This window comes from Centropristis striata, chromosome 16 (genome assembly GCF_030273125.1).
Source record: "Centropristis striata isolate RG_2023a ecotype Rhode Island chromosome 16, C.striata_1.0, whole genome shotgun sequence".
NCBI classification, from domain to species: Eukaryota; Metazoa; Chordata; class Actinopteri; order Perciformes; family Serranidae; genus Centropristis; species Centropristis striata.
This window is the reverse complement of record NC_081532.1, coordinates 2,153,491-2,181,259: the sequence shown is the minus strand read 5'-3', so window position 1 is coordinate 2,181,259 and position 27,769 is coordinate 2,153,491. Positions and strand designations below refer to the sequence as shown.

Here is a 27,769-nt window from a genome sequence, read left to right as displayed (position 1 = left end):
ATTTTAAAATTTGACAATTTTTGACAAAAATCGACATACTAGGGTATTAATTTTTTTTTAGGTGGTCATTTTTTTACATCCCTTAATATGGTCTTTTTTTTGCTATTTTTGGACAACTATATGCTACTACATGTATCAACAGAGTATAATTGACCTATTATAATTCAACATAATTCAATTGGAGTATTAATATTTGAGAAAATGAGATTTTGACTGATGAAAAACATTACAAATAAGGAGAAGTTCATACAAAATCAGTACAAATGAATTTATTTGAAATAGACAAAACTTTGATTTATTCCACATGCATTCTGTAAAGTACACAGCATGCAACAAAACCTTTTTATTTTTAATTCTTCACCATCTCAGCCTACAGTAACAACGACTCCAGAACTTCCTGTATAAATAAAGCCAGTTATCAACTTTTTCTGCAGCTCACATTGTTGTTCCCGTTGCTCTTTTAGTACAATTTCACATTGTGTTCAACATAACCGTCCTTTGATCCAGGAACGCCACATGAGGAATAACTCCAGTAGAATACTGGGATTTTAGACCAGAATGGGAAAGCTACGGTGGCCCTGAAGTGCAAATCACAACAGCAAATCAAAAAACACAACAGCAAATCAAAAAAGTCCTTTGAACCAGAAGGACAACACCGCCAGACAAACATAAACAAACGAACATGCCGAGATGTAGATGTTTAAAGGAATATGGATTGGTTAATGTCGTTGTCGTGTCGGTTTTGTTGTGTTTTTTGATTTGTTGTTTTTTTTGATTTGCCGTTTTGTTTTTTGATTTGTTGTTGTGTTTTTTGATTTGTTGTGTTTTTTGATTTGTTGTTGTGTTTCTTGATTTGTTGTTCTTCTTGATTTGTTGTTGTGTTTTTTTAATTTGCTGTTGTGTTTTCTGATTTGTTGTGTTTTCTGATTTGTTGTGTTTTTTGATTTGTTGTTGTGTTTTTTTATTTGTTGTTGTGTTTTTGATTTGTTGTGTTTTCTGATTTGTTGTGTGTTTTTTGATTTGTTGTAGTGTTTTCTGATTTGTTGTTTTTTTGATTTGTTGTTGTGTTTTTTGATCTGTTGATGTGATTCTTGATTTGTTGTGTTTTTTTTATTTGTTGTGTTTTTTTAATTTGTTGTTGTGTTTTTTTAATTTGCTGTTGTGTTTTTTGATTTGTCGTTGTGTTTTCTGATTTGTTGTGTTTTTTGATTTGCCGTTGTGTTTTCTGATTTGCTGTTGTGTTTTTTTAATTTGTTGTGTTTTCTTGATTTGTTGTTGTGTTTTCTGATTTGCCGTTGTGATTTGCACTTCAGGGCCACCGTAGAAACCATATCAGGCCCTGGCAATACTTTGAGGAGTAATTACTGAGCAGACGAGGAGAACTGAGGAGAACTGACACAACAACACTGATACATTCTCAATCCATGAAACCAAAACAACAGATTCTTCTCAGGATCTGAACATCTCATCACAGCCGTCTGTACAACGAGCTTCTGGCTTAATGCTGACACGGCGAATAGAACACATCAGCAAATATCCAAATCGATTTAATTCACAAACAAAAACTATGACAGAGGATGGGAATTTACAAATGTTTGAAGTCTTAGCACCTCGTAGAAGAGCTTCGTTTAGCTTCAACACTCGTCGTGTCTTTGGCAGAATCATCTAGTCCACGTTTATTCTGTCTAACAGAGTCTAACTGCAGTAAATACACAAAGGGTTAAACTGAGAAAAAATGATTTAATGTTTTTTAACTGGCCAGCCAAATTAGTTATAGGTATATAAGTGATATGACACTCATTTCTTCATGTATTGATGTCATTTTTATGCTCAAAAATCATGATTTTTTTTCACCTTTGACCCCAAAAATGTAGTTACTGCACTCTGGTTTTGCTGTAAAAGGCTCTAATAGTAATGATAAACAGAGAGAAGTAACTATAATGTTGTTGTCTTCTTTCAGCTTTTATATTTAGTTTTCAGTAAATAAACATTTTCAAATTGATTTTTTTTAATATAAATGTATTTAAAATTGTTTAACAACTCTATTCAAAGATTTGTGTATTTTAGACTTAATACTAGGGTTGTTAAAAGTATCGATACTCAAAAAAGTATTGATACTAAAACGTTGTATCCGGATACAATACTCATTTTCTAAAGTATCGAGTATCTGAAGCTTGTTATCATAGTTGCAGTTTCTTTTTGCACAACTGATTTTTATTATAAATATTTAACCTGTGGTTCTGTTAATTTTTACACGTTGCATTTTTCTTGTTAATAAAAATATTTCTGTTAAATTTTGGGGTCTTTGTTTTTATTCTTGTGGTATCGAAAATGGTATCGAGTATCGAGTTGAAAACGTTAGTATCGTGACCTTACTTAATACTATAAAGTAATGTTATATTTTAGTCTTAATATAATTTTATCTCACGATAATCTCACTATAATTTCTACTATTTTTATAATAAATTAGTATATATATCTAGGGCTGCAACGAACGATTATTTTAACATTTTATAAATCTATTCAAAGATTTGTGTATTTTAGACTTAATACTACTAATATTAACTTAATACTTTTTTACTTCATCAATATCTAGATAATATTCCAATAAACTTATGATTTATATTATTTTTATGTTTAAATTAGTAAATATATATCCAAAGCAGACTGTAGTAAGTGCAATTACTGCTTGGTTTTGAGTTGGATTTTGTGGTTTTTATATCATAATTTCTCTGAAAAAAAGCAAAATTGAAATCTAAAACTTTGTAACAAGATAAAACAGACATAAAGAAGTTAATTTTTAGTTATAATAATGACAAATTTTGACCATAAATGTAATTACTGCAGTTAGACTTTGTAGGGAAGCATTGGTCAAGCCTCCATCTTCTAAGAAAAGATCTCATATTATAGTTCTGCGGTTCCCAGCGAGTCGTGGCTGCTCTAAACTAGTGACTCCAACCTCAGAGACTTGTCCAGCAGGTCTGGTGAGACTCGGTGTTGCCGTGGAGACGGTAGACGTCCAGCCTTGTGGCGTTCAGCTCCGTGTCTCAGGGTTTAGATGATTGTTCTCTCCTAGTTGAGGGGTGTGGCGGTCAGAGCTGCTGGCGGTCGTACTGTGAGATCAGCTGCTTGATGTGAGACAGTTTGTTGTGCAGATATTCACAGCGCTGCTTGTCCTGGCTGTAGTTGGGGTTGGACTGATGGAGGAGAAAGACTTTATTATTAACAGGAATAGAAAAGAGTGGAGCTGATCCATGCAACAATAATGGGATAAATACAGACAAGTAGACAGACAGACAGACAAGTCGATAGATAGATAGATAGATAGATAGATAGACGAGTCGATAGACAGACAGACAGACAAGTTGGCAAACAAGTTGACAGATAGACAGACTTTATTTATCCCTAGCTGGGAAATTACAGTAAAAGAAGAAGAAGAAAGAGGTTACCTTTTTAATTTTGCGATACTCTTGAAGAATTTGATTTCGAACCGTCTGCAAAGAGAGAAGTAGGATAAATTATTACAGGTAGACAAATGTATAACTTTCAACTTTGCTAAATGTTGTATTTACGCGGTGTAGTTTTTACCTTGTGTGATTGATGGTGTAGTTTTTACCTTGTGTGATTGATGGTGTAGTTTTTACCTTGTATTTGTGTGATTCGCGGTGTAGTTTTTACCTTGTATTTGGTGTAGTTTTTACCTTGTATTTGTGCGATTCGCCGTGTAGTTTTTACCTTGTATTTGTGTGATTTGTGGTGCAGTTTTTACCTTGTATTTGTGTGATTCTTGGTAGTTTTTACCTTGTATTTGTGCGATTCGCAGTGTAGTTTTTACCTTGTATTTGTGTGATTCGCGGTGCAGTTTTTACCTTGTATTTGTGCGACTCGCGGTGTAGTTTTTAGCTTGTATTTGTGTGATTCGTGGTGCAGTTTTTACCTTGTATTTGGTGTAGTTTTTACCTTGTATTTGTGCGATTCGCGGTGTAGTTTTTACCTTGTATTTGTGTGATTCGCGGTGTAGTTTTTACCTTGTATTTGTGTGATTTGCGGTGTAGTTTTTACCTTGTATTTATGTGATTCGCGGTGTAGTTTTTACCTTGTATTTGTGTGATTCGCGGTGAAGTTTTTACCTTGTATTTGTGCGATTCGCGGTGTAGTTTTTACCTTGTATTTGTGTGATTTGTGGTGTACATTTTACCTTGTATTTGTGTGATTCGTGGTAGTTTTTACCTTGTATTTGTGTGATTCGCTATAGTTTTTACCTTGTATTTGTGTGATTCATGGTGTAGTTTTTACCTTGTATTTGTGTGATTCACAGTGTAGTTTTTACCTTGTATTTGTGTGACTCGTGGTGTAGTTTTTACCTTGAATTTGTGTGAGTCGTGGTGTAGTTTTTACCTTGTATTTGTGTGATTCGCGGTGTAGTTTTTACCTTGTATTTGTGTGATTCGCGGTGTAGTTTTTACCTTGTATTTGTGTGATTCGTGGTGTAGTTTTAACCTTGTATTTGTGCGTTTCGCGGTGTAGTTTTTACCTTGTATTTATGCGATTTGCGGTGTCGTTTTTAGCTTGTATTTATGTGATTCGTGGTGCAGTTTTTACCTTGTATTTGGTGTAATTTTTACCTTGTATTTGTGCGATTCGCGGTATAGTTTTTACCTTGTATTTGTGTGATTCGCGGTGTAGTTTTTACCTTGTATTTGTGTGATTTGTGGTAGTTTTTACCTTGTATTTGTGCGATTCGCGGTGTAGTTTTTTCCTTGTATTTGTGCAATTTGCTGTGTAGTTTTTACCTTGTATTTGTGCGATTCGCTGTGTACTTTTTACCTTGTATTTGTGCGATTCACAGTGTAGTTTTTACCTTGTATTTGTGTGACTCGTGGTGTAGTTTTTACCTTGAATTTGTGTGATTCGCGGTGTACTTTTTACCTTGTATTTGTGTGATTTGTGGTGTAGTTTTTACCTTGTATTTGTGTGAGTCGTGGTGTAGTTTTTACCTTGTATTTGTGTGATTCGTGGTAGTTTTTACCTTGCATTTGTGTGATTCGTGGTGTAGTTTTTACCTTGTATTTGTGTGATTCGCGGTGTAGTTTTTACCTTGTATTTGTGTGATTCGCGGTGTAGTTTTTACCTTGTATTTGTGTGATTCGTGGTGTAGTTTTAACCTTGTATTTGTGCGTTTCGCGGTGTAGTTTTTACCTTGTATTTATGCGATTTGCGGTGTCGTTTTTAGCTTGTATTTATGTGATTCGTGGTGCAGTTTTTACCTTGTATTTGGTGTAATTTTTACCTTGTATTTGTGCGATTCGCGGTATAGTTTTTACCTTGTATTTGTGCGATTCGCGGTGTAGTTTTTACCTTGTATTTGTGCGATTCGTGGTCGTTTTTACCTTGTATTTGTGTGATTCGTGGTAGTTTTTACCTTGTATTTGTGTGATTCGTGGTAGTTTTTACCTTGTATTTGTGTGATTCGTGGTAGTTTTTACCTTGTATTTTTGTGATTCGCGGTGTAGTTTTTACCTTGTATTTGTGTGATTCGTGGTCGTTTTTACCTTGTATTTGTGTGATTCGCGGTGTAGTTTTTACCTTGTATTTGTGTGATTCGTGGTGTAGCTGTTTGAGCTGCGTGTCCAGCTCCATGAACTGTCGCGTCACCTCGTCGATACGAGCGTGTAGATCTCGGTACTCGCTGTACTCGGTGTTAAAGTCCTGCTTGTAGCTCTGTCTCTGCTCATGGCTGCAGATCGCTGTGTACTTTCTGTGCAAAGAAAATTTAAACAAGACAACATGATCAGATTAGTATCCACCTACAGAACGGGTTGACTTTTAGCTACAAAAAGCATGAAAATATAACAACTTATCAGTGGTGGAAGAAGTATTCAGATCCTTTACTTATAAAAGTACTAATATCACACTGTGAAATTACTCCACTACAGTAAAAGTCCTGCATTCAAAACTTACTGAAGTAAAAGTACAAAAGTATCAACATCAAAATGTTCTTAAAGTATATAAAGTAAAAGTACTCGTTATGAAGAATGGACCCACTCAGATTGTTTTATTTATTCTAAATATATTATTACATTATTTGTATTGATGCTTTTATGTAAACAATGTTTTAATTTTGTAAAGACAAGGCTCATTTAATTACTTAATATAGTAATACAAGATTTAATTTAAAAAAAAGTCTAATCACTTTAAATTGATCATATATTTTATGTTAAATCTCGACTTGTAAAGTAACTAAAGCTAAATGTAGCGGAGTTAAAAGTACAATATTTGCCTAAAAATGTAGTGAAGTAGAACTAAAAAGGTACATTAAAATGGCAATACTCGTACTAGTAAAGTACAAGTGCCTCAAAATTGTACTTAAGTACAGTACTTGAGTAAATGTACTTAGTTACTTTCCACCACTGCAACTGATAAGCATTTTTTTAAAATAAAAAAATACTTGATATAATTAATAGGTTACAAAAAAATGGAGAAATGTTTTTGATGCATTTTGTGTGAAATAATCAGTAGTATTTGTACTTACAGTAGATAGTCGGCTGAGTCTTTGTCCGCTTGAAGCTCACTGGAGTCAAACAACATTTCACTCGGCTCTGGAAGGAAAATTACACAATGTCAAACAATTTGAAAATAGTGAAAGTTGACTTCCAAACTAGCTCATCAGCAGCTAACAGCTAACAGCTAACAGCTCTCACCATCGACGGAGACGTCATCATTTGGATCTTCTGATCGTTGATCTTTTCTCTTTTCTTTCCTGTCTCTCCACCGATCTTTCTCCTTGACACACAAAATCAAATCTTAAGTAAAAAATACATCACCTACACATACATACATCACCGGTCTGGAACCAGTCAGGAACCGGTCTGGAACCAGTCAGGAACCGGTCTGGAACCAGTCTGAACCGGGGACCTTTCCCCGCTCATCTATTGGTTGGTGATTGTGTTACGAAACTGAGACTTGAGATAATATCAAACACGATTGATATGATCCAAACCAAGACTAGGAAAAGACTGATACGAAACAGAGCACATTGGTTTGATCATTTTGTGTATTTTTTAGTCATTTTTACATCTATTTTGTGTCTTTTTTGATCATTTTTACATCTATTTTTGGTCATTTTGTGTCTTTTTTAGTAATTTTTACATCTATTTTTGGTCATTTTGTGTCTTTTTTGATCATTTTTACATCTATTTTTGATCATTTTGTGTATTTTTTAGTCATTTTTACATCTATTTTGTGTCTTTTTTGATCATTTTTACATCTATTTTTGGTCATTTTGTGTCTTTTTTGATCATTTTTACATCTATTTTTGGTCATTTTGTGTCTTTTTTTTATCGTTTTTACATCTATTTTTGGTCAATTTGTGTCTATTTCGATAATTTGTATACTTTTTTGGTCATTTTTACATCTACACCCATGGAAACATTCTTGATAATAACCAAAATCATTCTGAATAAAACCATGTTGTATTACGTCACTGAGACTTGAGATAATATCAAACGCGTTTGATATGATCCAAACCAAAGACTAGGAAAAGACTGATATGAAACAGAGCACATTGGTTTAATACTTTTTTTATTTATTTTTTTTACATCTTTTGGTCATTTTGTGTCTTTTTTTTTTATTGTTTTTACATCTATTTTGGGTCATTTTGTGTCTTTTTTGATCATTTTTACATCTATTTTTGATCATTTTTTGTATTTTTTAGTCATTTTTACATCTATTTTTGATCATTTTGTGTATTTTATAGTCATTTTTACATCTATTTTGGGTCATTTTGTGTCTTTTTTGATCATTTTTACATCTATCTTTGGGTCATTTTGCGTCTTTTCTGATCATTTTTACATCTATTTTGGGTCATTTTGTGTCTTTTTTGATCATTTTTACATCTATTTTGGGTCATTTTGTGTCTTTTTTGATCATTTTTACATCTAGTTTTGATCATTTTGTGTATTTTACAGTCATTTTTACATCTATTTTGGGTCATTTTGCGTCTTTTCTGGTCGTTTTTACATCTATTTTTGGTCAATTTGTGTCTATTTCGATAATTTTGTGTGCTTTTTTTGGTCATTTTTACATCTTTTACAAGACTAGGAAAAGACTGATATGAAACAGATTACTACCTTAAACTGAACCATGGAGATCCAGTAAAACTCCTAGATTTACTAAAGACGTTCAGTTTTTAATCTGGGACTGGGGACATCTTTAGGTGTAAGCAGCATAAAAAGTGTTTTTCTCACCTGATCTCTGTGTTTGTGTTTGCTCTTCTTCCTTTTGGTTTTGTGTCTGTTCAGGTCAGGCACCAACAGGGGGGACGGAGGGCGATCACACTTGTCTTTAGAGGGATCTGCTGGTTTTTCAGGCTCCTCCTGAGCGCCGGGAGTCGCCCCGAGCCTCTTGGCCACTTCAGCCTCCTGCTGACAGACGGCCGACAGCGAGTCGATGAGCGTCCGAGAGTCGATGGAGTTCCTCTGCTGGTCGTTCCCCGCCGCTTCGCTCACGTCTCTTTGAGCTGCTGGTTCTGACGGCGCCACTCTCGGCTTGTCGCTGGCCGTTTTGCTCGATAGGTGGGATATCCTGGGCTTCTTACTCAACAGGGGGTCGGTGTATTCGGTTTCCTCCGGCAGCAAGTGTTTGGGACGGTGAGCTGGGGAGGAGTTGGGGGTGTCCCTCAGGGGACTGACCTGGGCCTCCGGGACGCTGAGGAGGTTCTGCTGAGGCTGAAACAGTTTCCTGCACAGAGGAAGAAGATGATGATGAACAAACAATTCTTCAAAACCTACACTTTGTTTTGCATAGACCACCCTTGTTTTCTCTAATATCTTATACCTACCAAAAAAGACACAAAATTATTTAAAAAATACACAGAATGACCAAAAAAAGACACAGAATGACCAAAAAAAGACACAGAATGACCAAAAAAAGACACAAAATGACAAAAAAAGACATAAAATGACATAGTTGTACCAGGCATTAAAATTAAGTTTTGTTTGGACAAATATAATGATAACAACAAAAATAGCTCATAAGAGTTTAATTTAAGAGCTGATATTTAGACATTTTCCATGTTTTTCTTGATAGCAACCAAAATCATTACCAATTGTGTCTTTTGTTGGTCATGATACGTCTTTTTTGTTAATTTTGTGACTTTTTTTGTTCATTTTGTGTCTTTTTTTGTTCATTATGCGTCTTTTTTGTTCATTTTGTGACTGTTTTTGTTCATTTTGTGTCTTTTTTTGGTCAATTTGTTGTTTTCTTCAATGCATTATTATTTTCCATGGTTTTCTTGATTTTGGTTATTATCAATAAAACCATGTTAAATGTCTAGATATCAGCTCTTAAATTAAACTCTTATGAGCTTTTTTTGTTGTTATCATTATATTTGTCCAAACAAATGTACCTTTAGTTCTACCAGTCATTAAAATGAACAAGAAATTGAAGAAAACAAGGGTCTAATAATTTTTTCATGACTGTATATAGTTGTCATTATGTTACCTGACAAGGATCCGTTTGAGCAGCAGTCGGTCTCCTGAGCTGTAGCCGGGCCAGTCCTTCTGCAGATCCTTGTACAGGTTGTCCTTCAGAACAAATGTTTTGTCCCGAATATTGAGCTGGCCAGCCTGCACACAAATACACACAAAATACTTATTGACTTTCTTAAATTGTGCAATTGTTTTCATTTAAGGCATCTTATTTTCTTTCTTGTCTTCTTGTAAGTTCTGTGGTGGATTCTGTTAACACAATGTGCTCTTATTTTGAAAGCTGGGAAAGATGTGTTTAGCGACAGAGAGTAAGTAGCTTTTTGTGATTAAAACACCTTTAATTGTTAGCTAATGTTAACCTTACGCCACTACATCAAGAAGTAGGAATGTTACCAATATCATGATATGCATTTTTTTTACCTAGAAAAAAATATACACTACTGGTCAAAAGTTTTAGAACACACCAACTTTTCCAGAATTGAATTGAAAATGATGCAGTTTAATGTCTCAGTGTACTCTGAAATGAATGCACATTTGCAACATTTAAAATTCTTTATTGAGCATGATAGTGTTTTGAAAGTAAAAAAAAAAGATTCAAAATCACATTTTATGTTGGACTAAAGGACTAAAAAAAAAGACACAAAATGACCCCAAAAAGACACAAAATGACCAAAAAGACACAAAATGACTAAAAAAAGACACAAAATGACAAAAAAAGACACAAAATGACCAAAAAAAGACACAAAATGGCAAAAAAAAAGACAAAAAATGGCAAAAAAAAAAGACACAAAATGACAACAAAAAAAAAGACACAAAATGACCAAAAAAAAGACACAAAATGACCAAAAAAAGAAACAAAATGACCAAAAAAAGACACAAAATGACAAAAAAAAGACACAAAATGACCCAAAAAAGACACAAAATGACCAAAAAGACACAAAATGACTAAAAAAAGACACAAAATGACAAAAAAAGACACAAAATGACCAAAAAAAAGACACAAAATGGCAAAAAAAAGACAAAAAATGGCAAAAAAAAAGACACAAAATGACAACAAAAAAAAAGACACAAAATGACCAAAAAAAAGACACAAAATGACCAAAAAAAGAAACAAAATGACCAAAAAAAGACACAAAATGACAAAAAAAAGACACAAAATGGCCAAAAAAAAGACACAAAATGACAAAAAAAAAGACACAAAATGGCCAAAAAAAGACACAAAATGACAAAAAATTCATTCAAACATTATTTTTCAGTTTTGGTTAAGCTTACCTTTTTTTATTTACCTCTGGCAGTTCACCACTTACCTTTGTACCCTTTCAAGCTGTTCATTTGACTTGAACTGCTTGAATTTCAACAAAAAAACTGGAAAAATTGGGGTGTTCTAAAACTTTTGACCAGTAGTGTATACCGGTATAATCGTGAACGATACGATATGGCACAGCCCGACTAAAGAGATGAATGTTTTACCTCCGTGAGTGCCGAGTCCAGCAGGTCTTTGTCTCGGGGCGTCAGTCCGTCTCTCTGCAGCCTCAGGATGAGCTCCGGCCTCTTGTAGGGCCTCAGAGCCAGCAGGTGTCTGACTCTCTCCCCGAGAGGCCTCTGCTGCAGCTCGCCCTCCAGCTTCCCGTTTGGAGCGCTGGCGGCTTTCTTCGGCTTGGACGCGCCCACCTGGGGACGCTTGTTGACGTTCCTGAGCAGAGACGTGTGTTGGGGTTTGGCCAGACTGGCCAGCGCCGGCGCCGGAGCTCGCACCGTCACCTTCTTACCTGTGAGGGAGAAGAAAATGTATCATCAGAAGCAGCACTAGTCATATAAAGCCAGAATATGCTTGAGCTAGGGCTGGGCGATATATCAATATAAAAAATATATTGATATATTTATAAATATGCTTATGTTGCTGAGGTTTTTGTCACTGTTTTTCTTTTTTTTTGTTTGTGTGTTTTTATACATTTTGGACGGGTTGATGGCAAATTTCGTTGTACTACCCCGTGCAATGACAATAAATGCTGCACTTACTAGGGTTTGTCATGTTTAGTTCTTTTGTAATGTTTGTTATTCTTTTGTCGTATAAATATATTTATTTCAGAAAAGATATTAGCCTATTTTAATTTAATATTTTTATTTATTTAAATGTTACATTTTGGTAAACTTTAATGGAGCTTTAATTTTAAAAAAAAGAAAAAAGAAAAAAAGATTGGCCTATATTTATTTATAGGCTATTTTCATTTATTTTATATTTTATTATATATAAATATATATTTTTTTCTATTATTATTTATTTTTATATATATTATTTATTTTATCTTTTTTTTATTTAAGATTTTTTATTTTTTATTTAAATGTGCACTTTATGGAGCTTTGATTAAAAAGAAAAAGAATGGCCTATATTTATTTAAAGGCTATTTTAATAAATGTTTTATTTTATTATATATAAATATATATCTTTTTTGTATTATTATTATTTTTTTTATATATATATTTTATTTTATCATTATTTTTTTTACTTAAGATTTTTTTATTTATTTAAATGTGCACTTTATGGAGCTTTGATTAAAAAGAAAAAGAAAAGAAAGAAAGAAAAAAGCTGTTTTAATTTATTTTTTATTATATTATATATAAATATATTGTATTATTATTATTTTTTATATTTTTTTTATTTTATCATTATAATTTTTTTTATTTAAATGTGCACTTTATGGAGCTTTGTTTTTTTTGCTCTCACTTTGTGATAAAAAATATCAGGATATATATCGTATACCGGGATATGACTTTTGGTCCATATCGCCCAGCCCTAGCTTGAGCTTGAGGTTTCCATTTTTATTCTTTAAATGTTGCAACTATACTATACTATATACGATATAAATGTGTGAAACCAGTGCTTTAAAAAAGAGCTTTTTCAGGAAACATCTGGCAAAATAAGACACCAGAGGGAGGGGATCACCATATTTGTTTCCTCCTGTGGCAGAATTGTGGATAGAAAGAGAAAAGACCTCGTTTCACCTCTTCACAAACCCACATTCAGGTTACAAGGACTCACAGAGAGCAAAAGCTGCCATCTAATTTAGGAAATAACCACATGGTTGCACAAGCCTGTAGTGAGTGAGGAAGTGTTTTTTTGTCAGGCTTCCTCTGAACTGACAAAATCATCAAAACTAGTGTGTGTGTGTGTGTGTGTGTGTGTGTGTGTGTGTGTGTGTGTGTACTGTATGTGCGTTTGTGTGCCTTCCCTGAAACAAGATGACGTTGGCTAAAATATCTGTTTAGAAGGAAGTGGTTTGGTGGTTAGAAGAAGAAAGACAACGGTGACAAGAAAAAGCCAAATCACTGGTTTTATGTGCATGTATAGTTCTGTTAAGGCATGTTGTGCAAAAAAAACAAAAAACGTCTGTATGTTCTGCAAACTGTATGTTTGTTTACATTGTTCTACAAAATTATACACAATGATATATGTGTGTGCATGTGCTGTATAGAACATAAAGAGTAGAAAACAGACAAAAATGACAAAAAATGGTGTCTGTATGTTCTGCATATATGTTTGATTACATTGTTCTACAAAATTATACACAATGTGTGTATGTACATGTGATGTATAAAACATAAAGAGTAGAAAATAGACAAAAAGGACAAAAAACAGCGTCTGTATGTTCTGCAAGTATGTTTGATTACATTGTTCTACAAAATGACATCATTATACACAATGATGTGTGTGCATGTGCTGTATAGATCGTAAAGTGAAGTGGAAAACAGACAAAAAGGACAAAAAAACAGCATCTGTGTGTTCTGCAAGTATGTTTGTTTACATTGTTCTACAAAATTAAGTCATTATATACACAATAATGTATGTGCATGTGCTGTATAACCATAAAGTGAAGCAGAAAACAGACAAAAATGACAAAAAAACTGCGTCTGTGTGTTCTGCAAGTATGCTTGTTTACATTGTTCTACAAAATTAAGTCATTATATACACAATAATGTATGTGCATGTGCTGTACAGAACATAAAGACTAGAAAACAGACAAAAAGGACGAAAAACAGCGTCTGTATGTTCTGCAAATTGTATGTTTGTTTACATTGTTCTACAAAATTATACACAATGATGTGTGTGCATGTGCTTAATGGAACATAAAGTGAAGCAGAAAACAGACAAAAAGGACAAAAAACAGCATCTGTATGTTCTGCAAGTATGTTTGTCTACATTGTTCTACAAAATTACATCATTATACACAATGGTGTGTGTGTGCATGTGCTGTATTGAACATAAAGTGAAGTAGAAAACAGACAAAAAGGACAAAAAAACAGCGTCTGTATGTTCTGCAAACTGTATGTTTGTTTACATTGTTCTACAAAAATATACACAATGTGTGTATGTGCATGTGCTGTATAGAACATAAAGAGTAGAAAATAGACAAAAAACAGCGTCTAAGTGTTCTGCAAGTATGTTTGTTTACATTGTTCTACAAAATTAAGTCATTATATACACAATAATGTATGTGCATGTGCTGTATAGAACATAAAGTGGAGTAGAAAACAGACAAAAAGGACAAAAAACAGCAGAAGAAAAAAAAAACCCAGGCTCACTGTTACCATGTCGCTGGTTACCACACGTTGCCATGGCAACCAATGCAATATGGCTGACTGTATTTTTCTTTTCTTGTTTTTTTTTTTTGGTTGGATTTTATCAGCAGAGTACAAATTTGCCTTGAGGCAAGTCTTATTCCTGAGCTGCAGTGCTGTGCAGACTGAGGATGCTCTGAGAGTGTTTTCTGGGTTTATTCTGGGTTTATTTCTGTGTTTTTTCTGGGTTTATTTTCTGTGTTTTCTGGGTTTCTTACCCTGGAAGCGCCCCCCGTGTTTGATGACAATGGCCCCTCGGCTGCGCGTCTCCTCCTCAGCTTGAGCCATGCTCTGACGAGCCTTATCGTATGAGTCATCCGTGGCGTTGACTGTCATCTTTTTCTGAATCACCCCGAGACATGACAGCTCCTCGGCAGCACTGGGAGAAAAGGAAGGAACGGAGAGTTAAGACATCGATCTGATGGAGCTTTCAGGACGCATCCTGCACAAAATCTGTTCCAAATGACACATTGTTTGAGTGCATATTTGTTTGGTGTTCAGTTCAGTTCAGCTTTTATTTCGAACATGTGCGAGTAACACAACAAAGTAAACTCAAAAACAAACAAATCCAATGAGAATAATCAAAACAAAAAAGAAATAGCAATAGTCAAAACAAAAGCTATAATGTGAAAGGAGAAGAATGAAGCATATGCTTATTTAATTCTACCCTTTCTCCACTACACATACATATTTAAATAATACATATTTACAAAAAAACTGAAAATAAATAGATTAAATAAACAAATACATGAATAATTTATCATTTAAAGTTAGATCAGGGGTCGACAACATGTGGCTCTTCAGGCCGTCTGCAGTGGCTTCCTGTTGCTTTAACAACAAACAAAAAATTATGTGGAATTTGTCTACAATTAAATCCACATCATTGTAGTGATTCTTACATTCTCCAATTGTACAAATAATGTACCCAACTCAACTTTATTTGTAAAGCACCTTAAAAACAGCTGCAACAAAGTGCTATACATAAACAAGAACAATAAAATAAAAGAGGAAATAAACACTTAAATAAATAGTTTCATTGCTTTTTAACCCTAGGGAGTCTAAGCCAATTTTTCCTGTTTATTTCCGCCTGTTTTGTTTTTGTTAAATGCATGTATTTCTTCAACCCTTTGATGCAGAATAAAGTAATATACACCATTTTTTCAGGACTGCCAGTGCTACCAGAATATATGGTTCTGTCATGTCACATGAATGTGCAAAAAGTTATATAACCCTGAAGACAAAGGAACACATAAAGCGGAAATTAAATTTTACAGAAATATAATAAAAGCACATAAAAAAACATAAATGCTGTGGTCTTTTTCAACTGAATGTTATATTTTTAGGTCTTGGGGATCAGGGGGAAAACAAATAAACACTCGCGGATCGTTGTCGATTTGTTAAACTGACTGTTATTCGATTAATCGAACAATAATCGATTATTAAATTAATCGTCAACTATTTTGATAATCAAATAATTGGTTTGAGCAGTTTTTTTTAAAGACAATAAATCTAAATTCTCTGATTTCAGCTTCTTCAATGTGAATATTTCTGGTTTCTTTGTTCCTTTATGACAATAAACTGAATATTTTTGTTAATATTTTAATATTTGTGGACTAAACAAGAGATTTGAGGACGTCATCTTGTGGTTTGGAAACACTGATTGATATTTTTATACATTTTATTGACCAGACAACTAATCCACCCATCCATCCATTTTCCTCCGCTTATCCGGGGCCGGGTCGCGGGGGCAGCCGGCTAAGCAGGGCATGAATCGTTTAAATAATCGACAGATTAATCGATAATGAAAATAATCGTTAGTTGCAGCCCTACAAGACTGTATAATGCTTTCTTTGTCTTTTTGTCCATTTTTCATTTTTATATATTTTTATAATAACTTCAGTCTGTAATGCCTGTGCTACTCTATTAATAATTATTATCTGGACCCCAGATAGACTATCTGTCGTCTTGGCGTCAGCTAATGGGGATCCTTTTAAATAAACAACAATAAACAAATATAAGACATCTATCTGCAGTTTATCATTGTTTTTTTTTCCACCATCCATGTGTCATTTTGGCGACAGCTCCAAAGCCTGCTTTTGTTTTTGTGTCAGGACACAAAACAGCAGATTTGATGAATAATTCCCAAACTTTTCACATCTCTTGGCATTTATCACATTCTCTACTTCCTAGACCTGTACAGTGAGGACACCCTGGGTTTCCTGGCATTTAGAAGAGCCTGACAGAGAGACGTTAGCAGCAGGGCGTCTTTCATACGGCAGCAGGGGGCCGGAGACATTTTAAAATATTGAAACTTGTTCAGAAACACAAGTTAACTCTATATATAGTCAGTAAATAAATAATCACTGTGCAGCAAACAGGCTCACTGCAGTCATGAGGAGCTTCTGGATTCAACACTTTATAATAATAATCCCCATGCACCATAAAATGTGTGATCGCCCCCATTTTTAATGGCGCCATTGCTTTGTTGTTTGCGTTCTAATTAAATTTCACACCTTTTCAACTGATAAACAGATGCAAACCCATGTTTTTTTTCATAACTGTGTAACTATCACAGATTTAATCTTTAAACTTACATTTTAAAAGTGTAAAATAAATCATCTAATCAGTTTGTTCTAGACAAACATATGACTTCATGTGCAACAACAGAGTATATGACAGAAATTAGGCCTGTCACAATAAAACGTCAAAATAGTCAAAATAATGAAAAAAAGTCACAAGGAAAAGTCAAAATGACAAAAAAAGTTGAAATCATGAAAAAAAGGTCAAAATTAGAAAAAAAAGTCAGACAGGTTAAAGAGTAAAAATAATGAGAAAATAGTCAAAATAACTTAAAAAAAAGTTGAAGTCACAAGGAAAAGTCAATGAAAAAAAAAAAGTCAAAACAACGAGAAAAAAGTCAAAATAATGAGAAAAAAGTTGAGGAAAAGACAAAATAAAACATTTTTTAGGACGATATATTTTCCCAGAAACTATCATGATAAACGATAGTATCATTGTATCGATGTTGTTTCAGTTTTATAACGATATTAGAGCATAATTAGTACATCCTTTTCCACAGCAATGATTTTTTGAAAATCTTGAGAATCTTAAACACTGGAATTGAAATGTGGAAAAGAGATATTAAAACATCCTGCTGCTTGGGAAATATAGTTTACATATAGTATATAGTTTATAGTTTTTGGCAATTCGTACTGCCTGTCAAACATTTGCAGCATTACTAAAAACTAAATTAAAATAAATGTGTGTTTCATGTGAGTATCTGTTGTCTTTATTATGTCTTTTTTGGTCATTTTACGCCTTTTGTTTCTTTTTTGGTCATTTTACATCTTTTTGTGCCATTTTTAATGTCTTTTTGTGTCGTTTTTTTATCTTTTTTGTGTATTTTTTTGGTCATTCTGTGTCTTTTTACATCTTCTTTTGGTCACAAAATGACCAAAAAAGGCAAAAAATGTAGTTGTGATTTACCGAGATCCGAGCTGTTGGACGCAATCGAAGCTTCCATGAGGATTATCCCGGGCGACGTTCGTCACACCGAAGGTGAAGATCCTCAATTCATCTCTGTTCTCTGAGCAGGGGATGGAGATTCTCTGTGGCAGGAAGGAGAGAGACGCAACAGAAACAATTAGATCTTTCAAATCTTCATGCATGTGATGAAATTATCAAACTAGAATATGTCAACAGGTCAACCAGCTCCTCTTACCCCTTTGTTGCCATTGAAACAGATGGTGGGACGGGAAGAACAACCCTGGAGAAGAAAGAAAAAAAAGACATTTGATTGGTTTTGATTGCGACCAGTAAAGACAAGCACACATTTGAAATATTTATTCATGCACTGCAAAAAAAGGTGTGTCCAAAAACCAGATAAAACAGTAAATCTGAGGGAAATGATCTTGCTGCATGGACAGATAATTTACCTTGACAAGATTTATTAAATTAAGATTATTAAATCTAGAAATAAGCATGTTGAACGCTTAAAATAAGAAATTAACATTTCCCTCAGATTTAGTGTTTTTATCTTGTTTTTAGACACACCTTTTTTGCAGTGTACCCACATAAAAAAAATTCAAGGGTTCTTGCATAAGGGACATAAATACTACAAATAAATACTTGCATAAGGGACATAAATAGTCAAATAAATACTTGCATAAGGGACATAAATAGTCAAATAAATACTTGCATAAGGGACATTAGTAGTCAAATAAATACTTGCATAAGGGACATAAATACTACAAATAAATACTTGCATAAGGGACATAAATAATACAAATAAATACTTGCATAAGGGACATAAATAATACAAATAAATACTTGCATAAGGGAAATAAATACTACAAATAAATACTTGCATAAGGGACATAAATAATACAAATAAATACTTGCATAAGGGCCATAAATAGTCAAATAAATACTTGCATAAGGGCCATAAATACTACGAATAAATACTTGCATAAGGGACATAAATAGTCAAATAAATACTTGCATAAGGGACATAAATACTACGAATAAATACTTGCATAAGGGACATAAATAGTCAAATAAATACTTGCATAAGGGACATAAATACTACAAATACATTCTTGCATAAGGGACATAAATACTACTTAAATACTTGCATAAGAGACATAAATAATACAAATAAATACTTGCATAAGAGACATAAATAATACAAATAAATACTTGCATAAGGGACATAAATACTACAAATAAATACTTGCATAAGGGACATAAATACTACAAATAAATACTTGCATAAGGGACACACGTACTACAAATAAATACTTGCATAAGGGACATAAATAGTCAAATAAATACTTGCATAAGGGACACACGTACTACAAATAAATACTTGCATAAGGGACATAAATAGTCAAATAAATACTTGCATAAGGGACATAAATAGTCAAATAAATACTTGCATAAGGGACATAAATACTACAAATAAATACTTGCATAAGGGACACACGTACTACAAATAAATACTTGCATAAGGGACATAAATACTACAAATAAATACTTGCATAAGGGACACACGTACTACAAATAAATACTTGCATAAGGGACACACGTACTACAACCAGTAGGGTTGTCAAAAGTATCGATACTCAAAAAAGTATCAATACTAAAACGTCGTATCCTGATACGTACTCATTTCAAAAGTATCGATATCGAGTACTTCAAACTTGGCGAAAAATCTTAAAGACCGACACCCTTGACAGCTTTTACAGTGAATTTCGACAGGTAAGTGTCTTTGGTTTCAAACTGACCTATTACTGAGGTTATCGTGGCCGGTGGCTCGCATTAATGTTGCCCGTGTTATTATTAGCCATTAGCCGCAGCTAGCAATTAAAGGCTGACGTCACGTTAATGATTATAAACAACGTAAATAAATAAATCAGGCACGTAGTATGTCCATATTACGTTAATTGACACAGTGTCAGTATACATAAGCATAGAGTTAATAAGTTTACATGAATGTTGGTGACTGAAAAGTGTTATTTTATCTCTTGAAGTCCCAGAATGAAGCAGAGAAAAGTCGACTTATCAAGTTTTCCTAATATTGTGCACAGCATACAACCTCAAAATATTATTATTGTTTATTGTATTTATTCATTCTTTGCACTACCTCAGACCTGAAGCTTGTTGCAGTGTGGTTCTGTTCATTTTTACATTTTGCATTTTTCTTGTTAATAAAAATATTTCTGTTAAATTTTGGGGTGTTTGTTTTTATCCTTGTGGTATCGAAAATACTATCGAGTATCGAACATTTTCCTGAGTATCGGTATCGAGTTGAACATTTTAGTATCGTGACAACCTTATGCCCGAGACTACCAAATATAAAAACTAAAAGTTTACATGTGTAGCCTAGCTGAGAGATCGTCTGCTTCAGCAGCTTCAGATATTTCTGCACTTTGGTTAGGAACGCCTCACACACAAACACAGAAGATAAGATCTGATCAGATCAGCAGAGATGTTAGTCTAACGTACAACAGAGGATGTTTTGTGGTCTGTACTGCTTGTACAAGTGCTACATCTTCCTTCATTGTGGTTTCATTGCTGCGATGACTCGGCCTGTTTTCTTGTCTGTTTGTAGGAGACGGGGCGAGTTAAACAGCCTGCTGTGTCTGCAAGGGCCCAGTCTTTTTAATATAGTAGGTTTCTATGCACATTGCTGCTGATTGGGTAACACCTCTGTGACTGTATCCACATAGTGGACATAGTCTCCATGATGTCACCCATCATCACATCACCATCTTGCTATGTGGCAGTTGGTTTATTGGGTCAACAAGTTGCAACAAGTGCATTCAAAAAATGGCTTAGGAAGTGGAGAGATGCTACATCATCAGGTAACGCCAGCGACAGCTAGCTAGCTAGCAAAACAAACAGAAACAAATGACTCCTTAGAGTTTCATTTAGTCCAACAGAACACTGAACAAGGAACAAGGCATTTCAAAGTGACCCAAGTGTCAAAATCACCACCCATGAAGTGAAAACACACTCTGAGAGGGTAAAAGTTCAATGTCAACAACACAGTGTACACTGTGTATGTACACCTGTCAATCATAAGGTTAGGACTGCACAATTATGGCCAAAATGATAATCACGATTATTTTGATCAATATTGTAATCATGATTATTCATCGTGTCAGGGAAAACATCTGTATTTGTTTGTCTGTAAACAAACAGAGATGCTAAGTGAACACCTCCTGCAGCAGCAGCACATACACACTGTACTGCTACAGAGCTAACTGTTAGCCTGTTAGCACATACACACTGTACTGCTACAGTACAGTGTACTGTAGCAGTACAGCCTGTTAGCACATACACACTGTACTGCTCCAGAGCTAACTGTTAGAATGTTAGCACAAACACACTGTAGCACATACACACTGTACTGCTACAGAGCTAACTGTTAGCCTGTTTGCACATACACACTGTACTGCTACAGAGCTAACTGTTAGCCTGTTAGCACATACACACTGTACTGCTACAGAGCTAACTGTTAGCCTGTTAGCAATTTGCAGACTGGACGCTAAGGGGTTAACATCCCCTCTGGCTCTGCAGCTGGGAGAGACTGCTGCAGGAGGACTGTGCTTCGACTCATTCTTAACGAGCTGCCGTTATGAAGAGTAAGAACAAGTCTCCAATAACACAACCGAAATGTCGCTAAATACAGCAACAAAGTTGCTAAGTTGGCAACACTGCTTCGCCAGCTTTTACAAATGGTGCATGTTGCTGCTTGCTGCTTAGTGTTTGCTCGTTATTTATTTTGGCAGCTCCATGAAACCTCAACTATGCGTTCGCCTACTGGTGTAGAAAGAGCTTGATTAGATATGCAGGAGAGCCGCATTTTAAAATGGAAATAATGCCAACGATCAGGTTAATATAATCGTGGCGGCCAAAATTGTGGCCCCACCCTAAAGTAGACTCTGTTTTATTGTTTATTTTACTGGAAATGAGACCAAAATACACGTCTAATTCAGAGTAGAGATACACAATATGGTTTGCATTCACTTTCTTTGAGTTGAGGAGGGTGGTGTTTACAAACAGTAAGCAACAATTCCTGCATAATACACCTTTAAGATCAGCTTCACACCAATTCACAATCCTACTTGAGTGTGTATTTCCACCATAAACACAGACACATTAGTGAGTACACCACAATGTACAACCTGTGATACATGTACATAGAGCTGCAACTACCAATTATTTTCATTATGGATTAATCTGTTGATAAGTTAAACGATTAATCGATTAATTATATTATTATATATATACTAATTTAAACAGAAAAATAATAGAAATTGCAGGTTTATTTGAAAGGGAAATTATTATCTAGATATTGATGAAGTAAAAAAGTGGGATAAAATGATATTAAGACTAAAATATAGGGCTGCAACTAACAATCATTTTCATTATCGATTAATCTGTCCATTATTTAAACGATTAATCGATTAGTTGTTTGGTCAATAAAATGTTTAAAAATATCTATGAGTGTTTCCCAAACCACAAGATGACGTCCTCAAATCTCTTGTTTTGTCCACAAACCAAAGAGATATTCAGTTTATTGTCATAAAGGAACAAAGAAACCAGAAATATTCACATTGAAGAAGCTGAAATCAGAGAATTATTTGGACTTATTGTCTTTAAAACAAAACTGCTCAAACCGATGATTAATTTAATAATCGATTAATCAAACAATTGTTGCAGCTCTACATGTTCGCTTGGTGTATCCTGACACTTGTGCATGATGTTCCCATTAATAAATTCAATTTGTATTTAAAGAGGGCACTTGGTACGGTCATTAGGACCTGCTACTCAAGTACAGCAGCTTGTCACACCAGGATATAATAATAGAATAGAATATAATATCAGTGATAGAACGGCCTGTCACTTGTCATAGGGGTGAATTACAGCGTATAGGGAAAGGCAGAAATGACAGTGTTCAAGTCACACATTAGCAGCACTGATGGAAACTATGTGATGGCTGGAATCAGAGTGACCTTTTCATGGAGTCCACCTGTTGATGAGTGCACTCACTAGTTTTATTGTCTCTGTGATCTGGCCAAGTGGGTTATGAATAGCCACACTAGGGCCTAAAAGATTATCACCATATTTCAAGGTATTTTTGCGATAACGATATTCTTGTCGATATTACAAAATACTGCAAAAGATATAGAAAATATGATTTTAGTCTGTATTAGGGTTGTCAAAAGTATCGATACTCAAAAAAGTATCGATACTAAAACGTTGTATCCGGATACGATGCTCATTTTCAAAAGTATCGATTTAGTTTATTGTTATGTGTGTAAAGCATAGCCAAGGAAGGAACACTTAAGTTAAGTTATTGTTATTTTTTTATCAAGCTTGCCTAATATTTTGTACAGCATACAACCTCAAAATATTGTTCTAATTGTTATTGTTTATTGTATTTATGTATTTTCTGCACTACCTCAGACCTGAAGCTTGTTATCATAGTTGCAGTTTCTTTTTGCACAACTGTTTTTTATTATAAATATTTAACCTGTGGTTCTGTTCATTTTTACATTTTTCTTGTTGATAAAAAAATATTTCTGTTAAATTTTGGGGTCTTTGTTTTTATCCTTGTAGTATCAAAAATGGTATCGAGTATCGAATATTTTCCTGAGTATCGGTATCGAGTTGAAAATTTTAGTTTCGTGACAACCCTAGTCTGTATAAGTAATTAAAACTAAAAATAATACTCTTGACACTTGAGTATTAGCAGATAATAAAAAAATAACCATCTAGTGGGTCTGGGGGCAACTTTTTTTCCCATAAAAGCTCAAATTTGGTGCCTCTCACACATTCTAACGCCACTATTCCATCAAATACACTGATCTTATTCATTGCATATTTAGTTAATTATTGTAAAAGGAGAATTTAGGTTCTTGTATGTTTTATTCAAGCCATCTTATTTTGACAGTCTTCTTGTAAACACACTGTGCTCTTATTTTGAAAGCTGCATTGTTTAGCAACAGGAATAGGGTTGTCAGTCACGATACTAAAATTTTCAATACCGATACTCAGGAAAATATTCGATACTCGATACCATTTTCGATACCACAAGGATAAAAACAAAGACCCCAAAATTTAACAGAAATATTCTTGTTAACAAGAAAAATGGGTAGCGCTTTATAATAAGGTTCTTAATAACCATTAATTAACAAGTAATAAGGCATTGTTCTCGCTTTAGATCCGGTAGTTGCAAAAAGCATAGTTAACTTATAGTTAACTTATAATAGATGAGCAATAAAGTATGTTTTAATATCAATAAGCAAACAAAATAAGATTAATAAAGGCATGGCAAGACATAATGGGTGGGTCATGGGTGTTATAATGCCATTATTAACACTTATATAAGCTTATAAACACACAATAATGTTAATAAGCATCTTGTAAGGACTTACAAGGGCCTTATTACTTGTTAATTAATGGCTATTACAAGGACCTTAATATAAAGCGTTACCGAAAAATGCAACATGTTAAAATGAACAGAACCACAGGTTAAATATGTATAATAAAAACAGTTGTGCAAAAAGAAACTGCAACTATGATAACAAGCTTCAGGTCTGAGGTAGTGTAAAAAAAAAACATAAATACAATAAACAATAACAATTAGAACAATATTATGAGGTTGTATGGTTTAGCTGTTTAATAAGTTGTTGGATCGATACTTTTGAAAAGGAGTATCATATCCGGATACTACGTTTTAGTATTGATACTTTTGACAACCCTAAACAGGAATGTTGCCAATATTATGATATGCATTTTTTTTTACCCATAAAAGGAAATAAACCGGTATAATGGTGAACGATACGGTATTGCACACCCCTAATCCTCACACTTGAAACTAAATAAAGGAACTAGATATTTATACATGGCTCCAGTACTGTGTGCATGTTAGACTCAACCAGTGTTGGGTGTTTCCCCTCCTGCTTTCTGTCTCTCTCATGCTAACACTGTGATGATGATGCTAGCTCCAGCTCTGACAGCAGCAGTGTGGTTTCAACACATTTCAACAGAAAACGGTGACTAGTGACTGTCATTTTCCTCACTCAGGAGTTTCCTATCCGTAATACCATGAATTACTGAATAGAGGAAGTGTACGTGACTGTCCTCGGCTCAGACTTCCTGCCGTGTCTGATTCATTTATGAGTAATTGGGTCAAATGTTTGAATTTGAATATGTCCATCTGTCTCCCTGAAGACACACGGTACAATCCAAAATACTCCTACTACTACGAGCCTCCTTCCCCTATATAGAGTCTAACTGCAGAAACTAGACTAAAGGTCAAACTGAGAAAAAACTGCTTTGAAGCTATTTAATGCCAGATTGGTAATATGTAGATAAGTGATATGACATTTATTTCTACATGTATTGATGATGTAATATTGCTGCACTCCGGTTTTGCTGTAAAAGGTTCTAATAGTAATACAAAAACAAAGATCAGTAACTACAATGTTGTCTTTTTTCAGCTTTTATATTTAGTTTTCAGTGAATAAACATTTTCAAATTGAGTGTTTAACAACTCTATTCAAAGGTTTGTGTATTTTAGACTAAATATTATAAAGTTTTTAATATTTTTTAGTCTTAACATAATTTTATCTCACTGTTTTTACTTCATCAATATCTAAATAATAATTTCCCTTTCAAATAAACCGATAATTTCTATTATTTTTATGTTTAAATTAGTGTATATATCCAAAGCAGACTGTGGTAAATGCAATTACTACTTGGTTTTGTGTTGGATTTTGTGGTTTTTATATCATTATTTCTCTGAAATAAAGCAAAATTGTAATCTAAAACCTTTGTCACATGATAAAACAGACATAAAGGACTTCATTTGTAGTTATAACTCAATTTTTAATGCAATATTTTGTGTTTACCGTTTTTTTGTCCTTTCTTTGTGTGTTTTTATGTGTTTTTTTGTGTGTGATTTAATGTATTTTTGTGTGTTTTTGTTTGTTTTTCTGCATTTTTTGTGTGTGATTTTATGTGTTTTTATGTGTTATAATACTACAATTACTGCTTGGTTTTGAGCTGGATTTTGTGGTTTTTATATCATAATATCTCTGAAACAAAGCAACATTGAAATCTAAAACTTTGTCAAAAGATAAAACAGACATAAAGGGGTTCATTTTTAATGCAATATTTTGTGTTTACTGGTTTTTTGGAATTTCTTTGTGTGTTTTTGTGTGTGTTTTTATGTGTGTATTTGTTTGTTTTTATGCGTTTTTTGTGTGTGATTTAATGTGTTTTTGTGTGAGTGTTTTTAGGTGTTTTTATGTGTGTTTTTTGTGTGTGTTACAATACTACAATTACTGCTTGGTTTTGAGCTGGATTTGTGGTTTTTATATCATAATTTCCCTCTAATACAAGCAACACTGAAATCTAAAACATTGTCACAAGATAAAACAGACATAAAGGAGTTAATTTTTAGTTCTAACTCTATTTTTAATGCAATCTTTTGTGTTTACTGTTTTTTTGTAATTTCTTTGTGTTTTTGTGTGTGTTTTTATGGGGGGGGGGTTTGTGTGTAATTTAATGTATTTTTATGTGTGTTTTTGTTTGTTTTTATATGTTTTTTGTGTGTGATTTTATGTGTTTTTATGTGTTTTTGTGTGTGTGATTTTATGTGTTTTTATGTGTGTGTTACAATACTACAATTACTGCTTGGTTTTGAGTTGGATTTTGTGGTTTTTATATCATAATTCCTCTGAAACAAAGCAAAATTGAAATCTAAAACTTTGTTACAAGATAAAACAGACACAAAGGAGTTCATTTTTAATGCAATATTTTGTGTTTACTGTTTTTTTGTAATTTCTTTGTGTTTTTGTGTGTGTTTTTATGTGTGTTTTTTGTGTGTTTTTATGTGCTTTTTTGTTTGTGATTTAATGTATTTTTATGTGTTTTTGTTTGTTTTTATGCATTTTTTGTGTGTGATTTTATGTGCTTTTATGTGTATTTTTTGTGTGTGTTACAATACTACAATAACTGCTTGGTTTTGAGTTGGATTTTGTGTTTTTTTATATCATAATTCCTCTGAAACAAAGCAAAATTGAAATCTAAAACTTTGTTACAAGATAAAACAGACATAAAGGAGTTCATTTTAATGCAATATTTTCTGTTTACTGTTTTTTTTGGGGGGAATTTCTTTGTGTGTTTTTATGTGTTTTTGTGGGGGGTTTTATGGGTTTTTTTGTGTGTGATTTAATGTATTTTTATGTGTGTTTTTGTTTGTTTTTATGTGTTTTTTGTGTGTGATTTTATGTGTTTTTATGTGTGTGTTACAATACTCCAATAACTGCTTGGTTTTGAGTTGGATTTTGTGGTTCTTATATCATAATTCCTCTGAAGCAAAGCAACATTGAAATCTAAAACTTTGTCACAAGATGGAACAGGCATAAAGGAGTTCATTTTCAATGCGATATTTTGTGTTTACTGTTTTTTGGGGGAATTTCTTTGTGTTTTTATGTGTTTTTGTGGGGGTTTTTGTGTGTGATTTAATGTATTTTATGTGTGTTTTTGTTTGTGTTTTTGTGTATGATTTTATGTGTGTGTTACAATACTACAATTACTGCTTGGTTTTGAACTGGATTTTGTGGTTTTTATATCATAATCCCTCTGAAACAAAGCAACATTGAAACATAAAACTTTGTCACAAGATAAAACAGACATAAAGGGGTTCATTCTTAGTTCTAACTCAATTTTTAATGCAATATTTTGCGCTTACTGTTTTTTATTGTAATTTCTTCGTGTGTTTTCATGTGTTTTTGTGTGTGTTTTCATGGGGGGTTTTGTGTGTGATTTTATGTGTTTGTATGTGTGTTTTTTGTGTGTGTTACAATACTACAATAACTGCTTGGTTTTGATTTGGATTTTGTGGTTTTTATATCATAATTCCTCTGAAACAAAGCAACATTGAAACATAAAACTTTGTCACAAGATAAAACAGACATAAAGACGTTCATTTTTAGTTTTAACTAAAACATTTTATGCAATATTTAGCGTTTAATGTTTTTTTTAATAATTTCTTTGTGTGTTTTTATGTGTTTTTGTGCGCGTTTTTTTGTGTGTGATTTAATGTATTTTTATGTGTTTTTGTTTATTTTTATGCATTTCTT

The 27,769-nt window shown here is 33.5% G+C and overlaps 1 protein-coding gene across 1 annotated transcript in view; it reads right to left on the bottom strand.

Annotated features, from left to right (window-relative positions):
- Nucleotides 1-254: 254 nt before the first annotated feature.
- The window catches only part of LOC131987935 (RNA polymerase II elongation factor ELL-like), a 28,495-nt gene continuing 980 nt past the window's right edge, over nt 255-27,769 (bottom strand). Inside the window, exons 2-12 of the mRNA XM_059352875.1 lie at nt 17,827-17,871; nt 17,592-17,713; nt 14,324-14,484; nt 10,959-11,257; nt 9,502-9,626; nt 8,247-8,739; nt 6,702-6,783; nt 6,533-6,599; nt 5,587-5,758; nt 3,450-3,494; nt 255-3,197 (exon numbers count right to left, since the gene is read on the bottom strand). Coding sequence (XP_059208858.1) covers nt 3,093-3,197; nt 3,450-3,494; nt 5,587-5,758; nt 6,533-6,599; nt 6,702-6,783; nt 8,247-8,739; nt 9,502-9,626; nt 10,959-11,257; nt 14,324-14,484; nt 17,592-17,713; nt 17,827-17,871 — 1,716 coding nt within the window. The 3' untranslated portion in view covers nt 255-3,092. The remainder of the gene's footprint in view (nt 3,198-3,449; nt 3,495-5,586; nt 5,759-6,532; nt 6,600-6,701; nt 6,784-8,246; nt 8,740-9,501; nt 9,627-10,958; nt 11,258-14,323; nt 14,485-17,591; nt 17,714-17,826; nt 17,872-27,769) is intronic.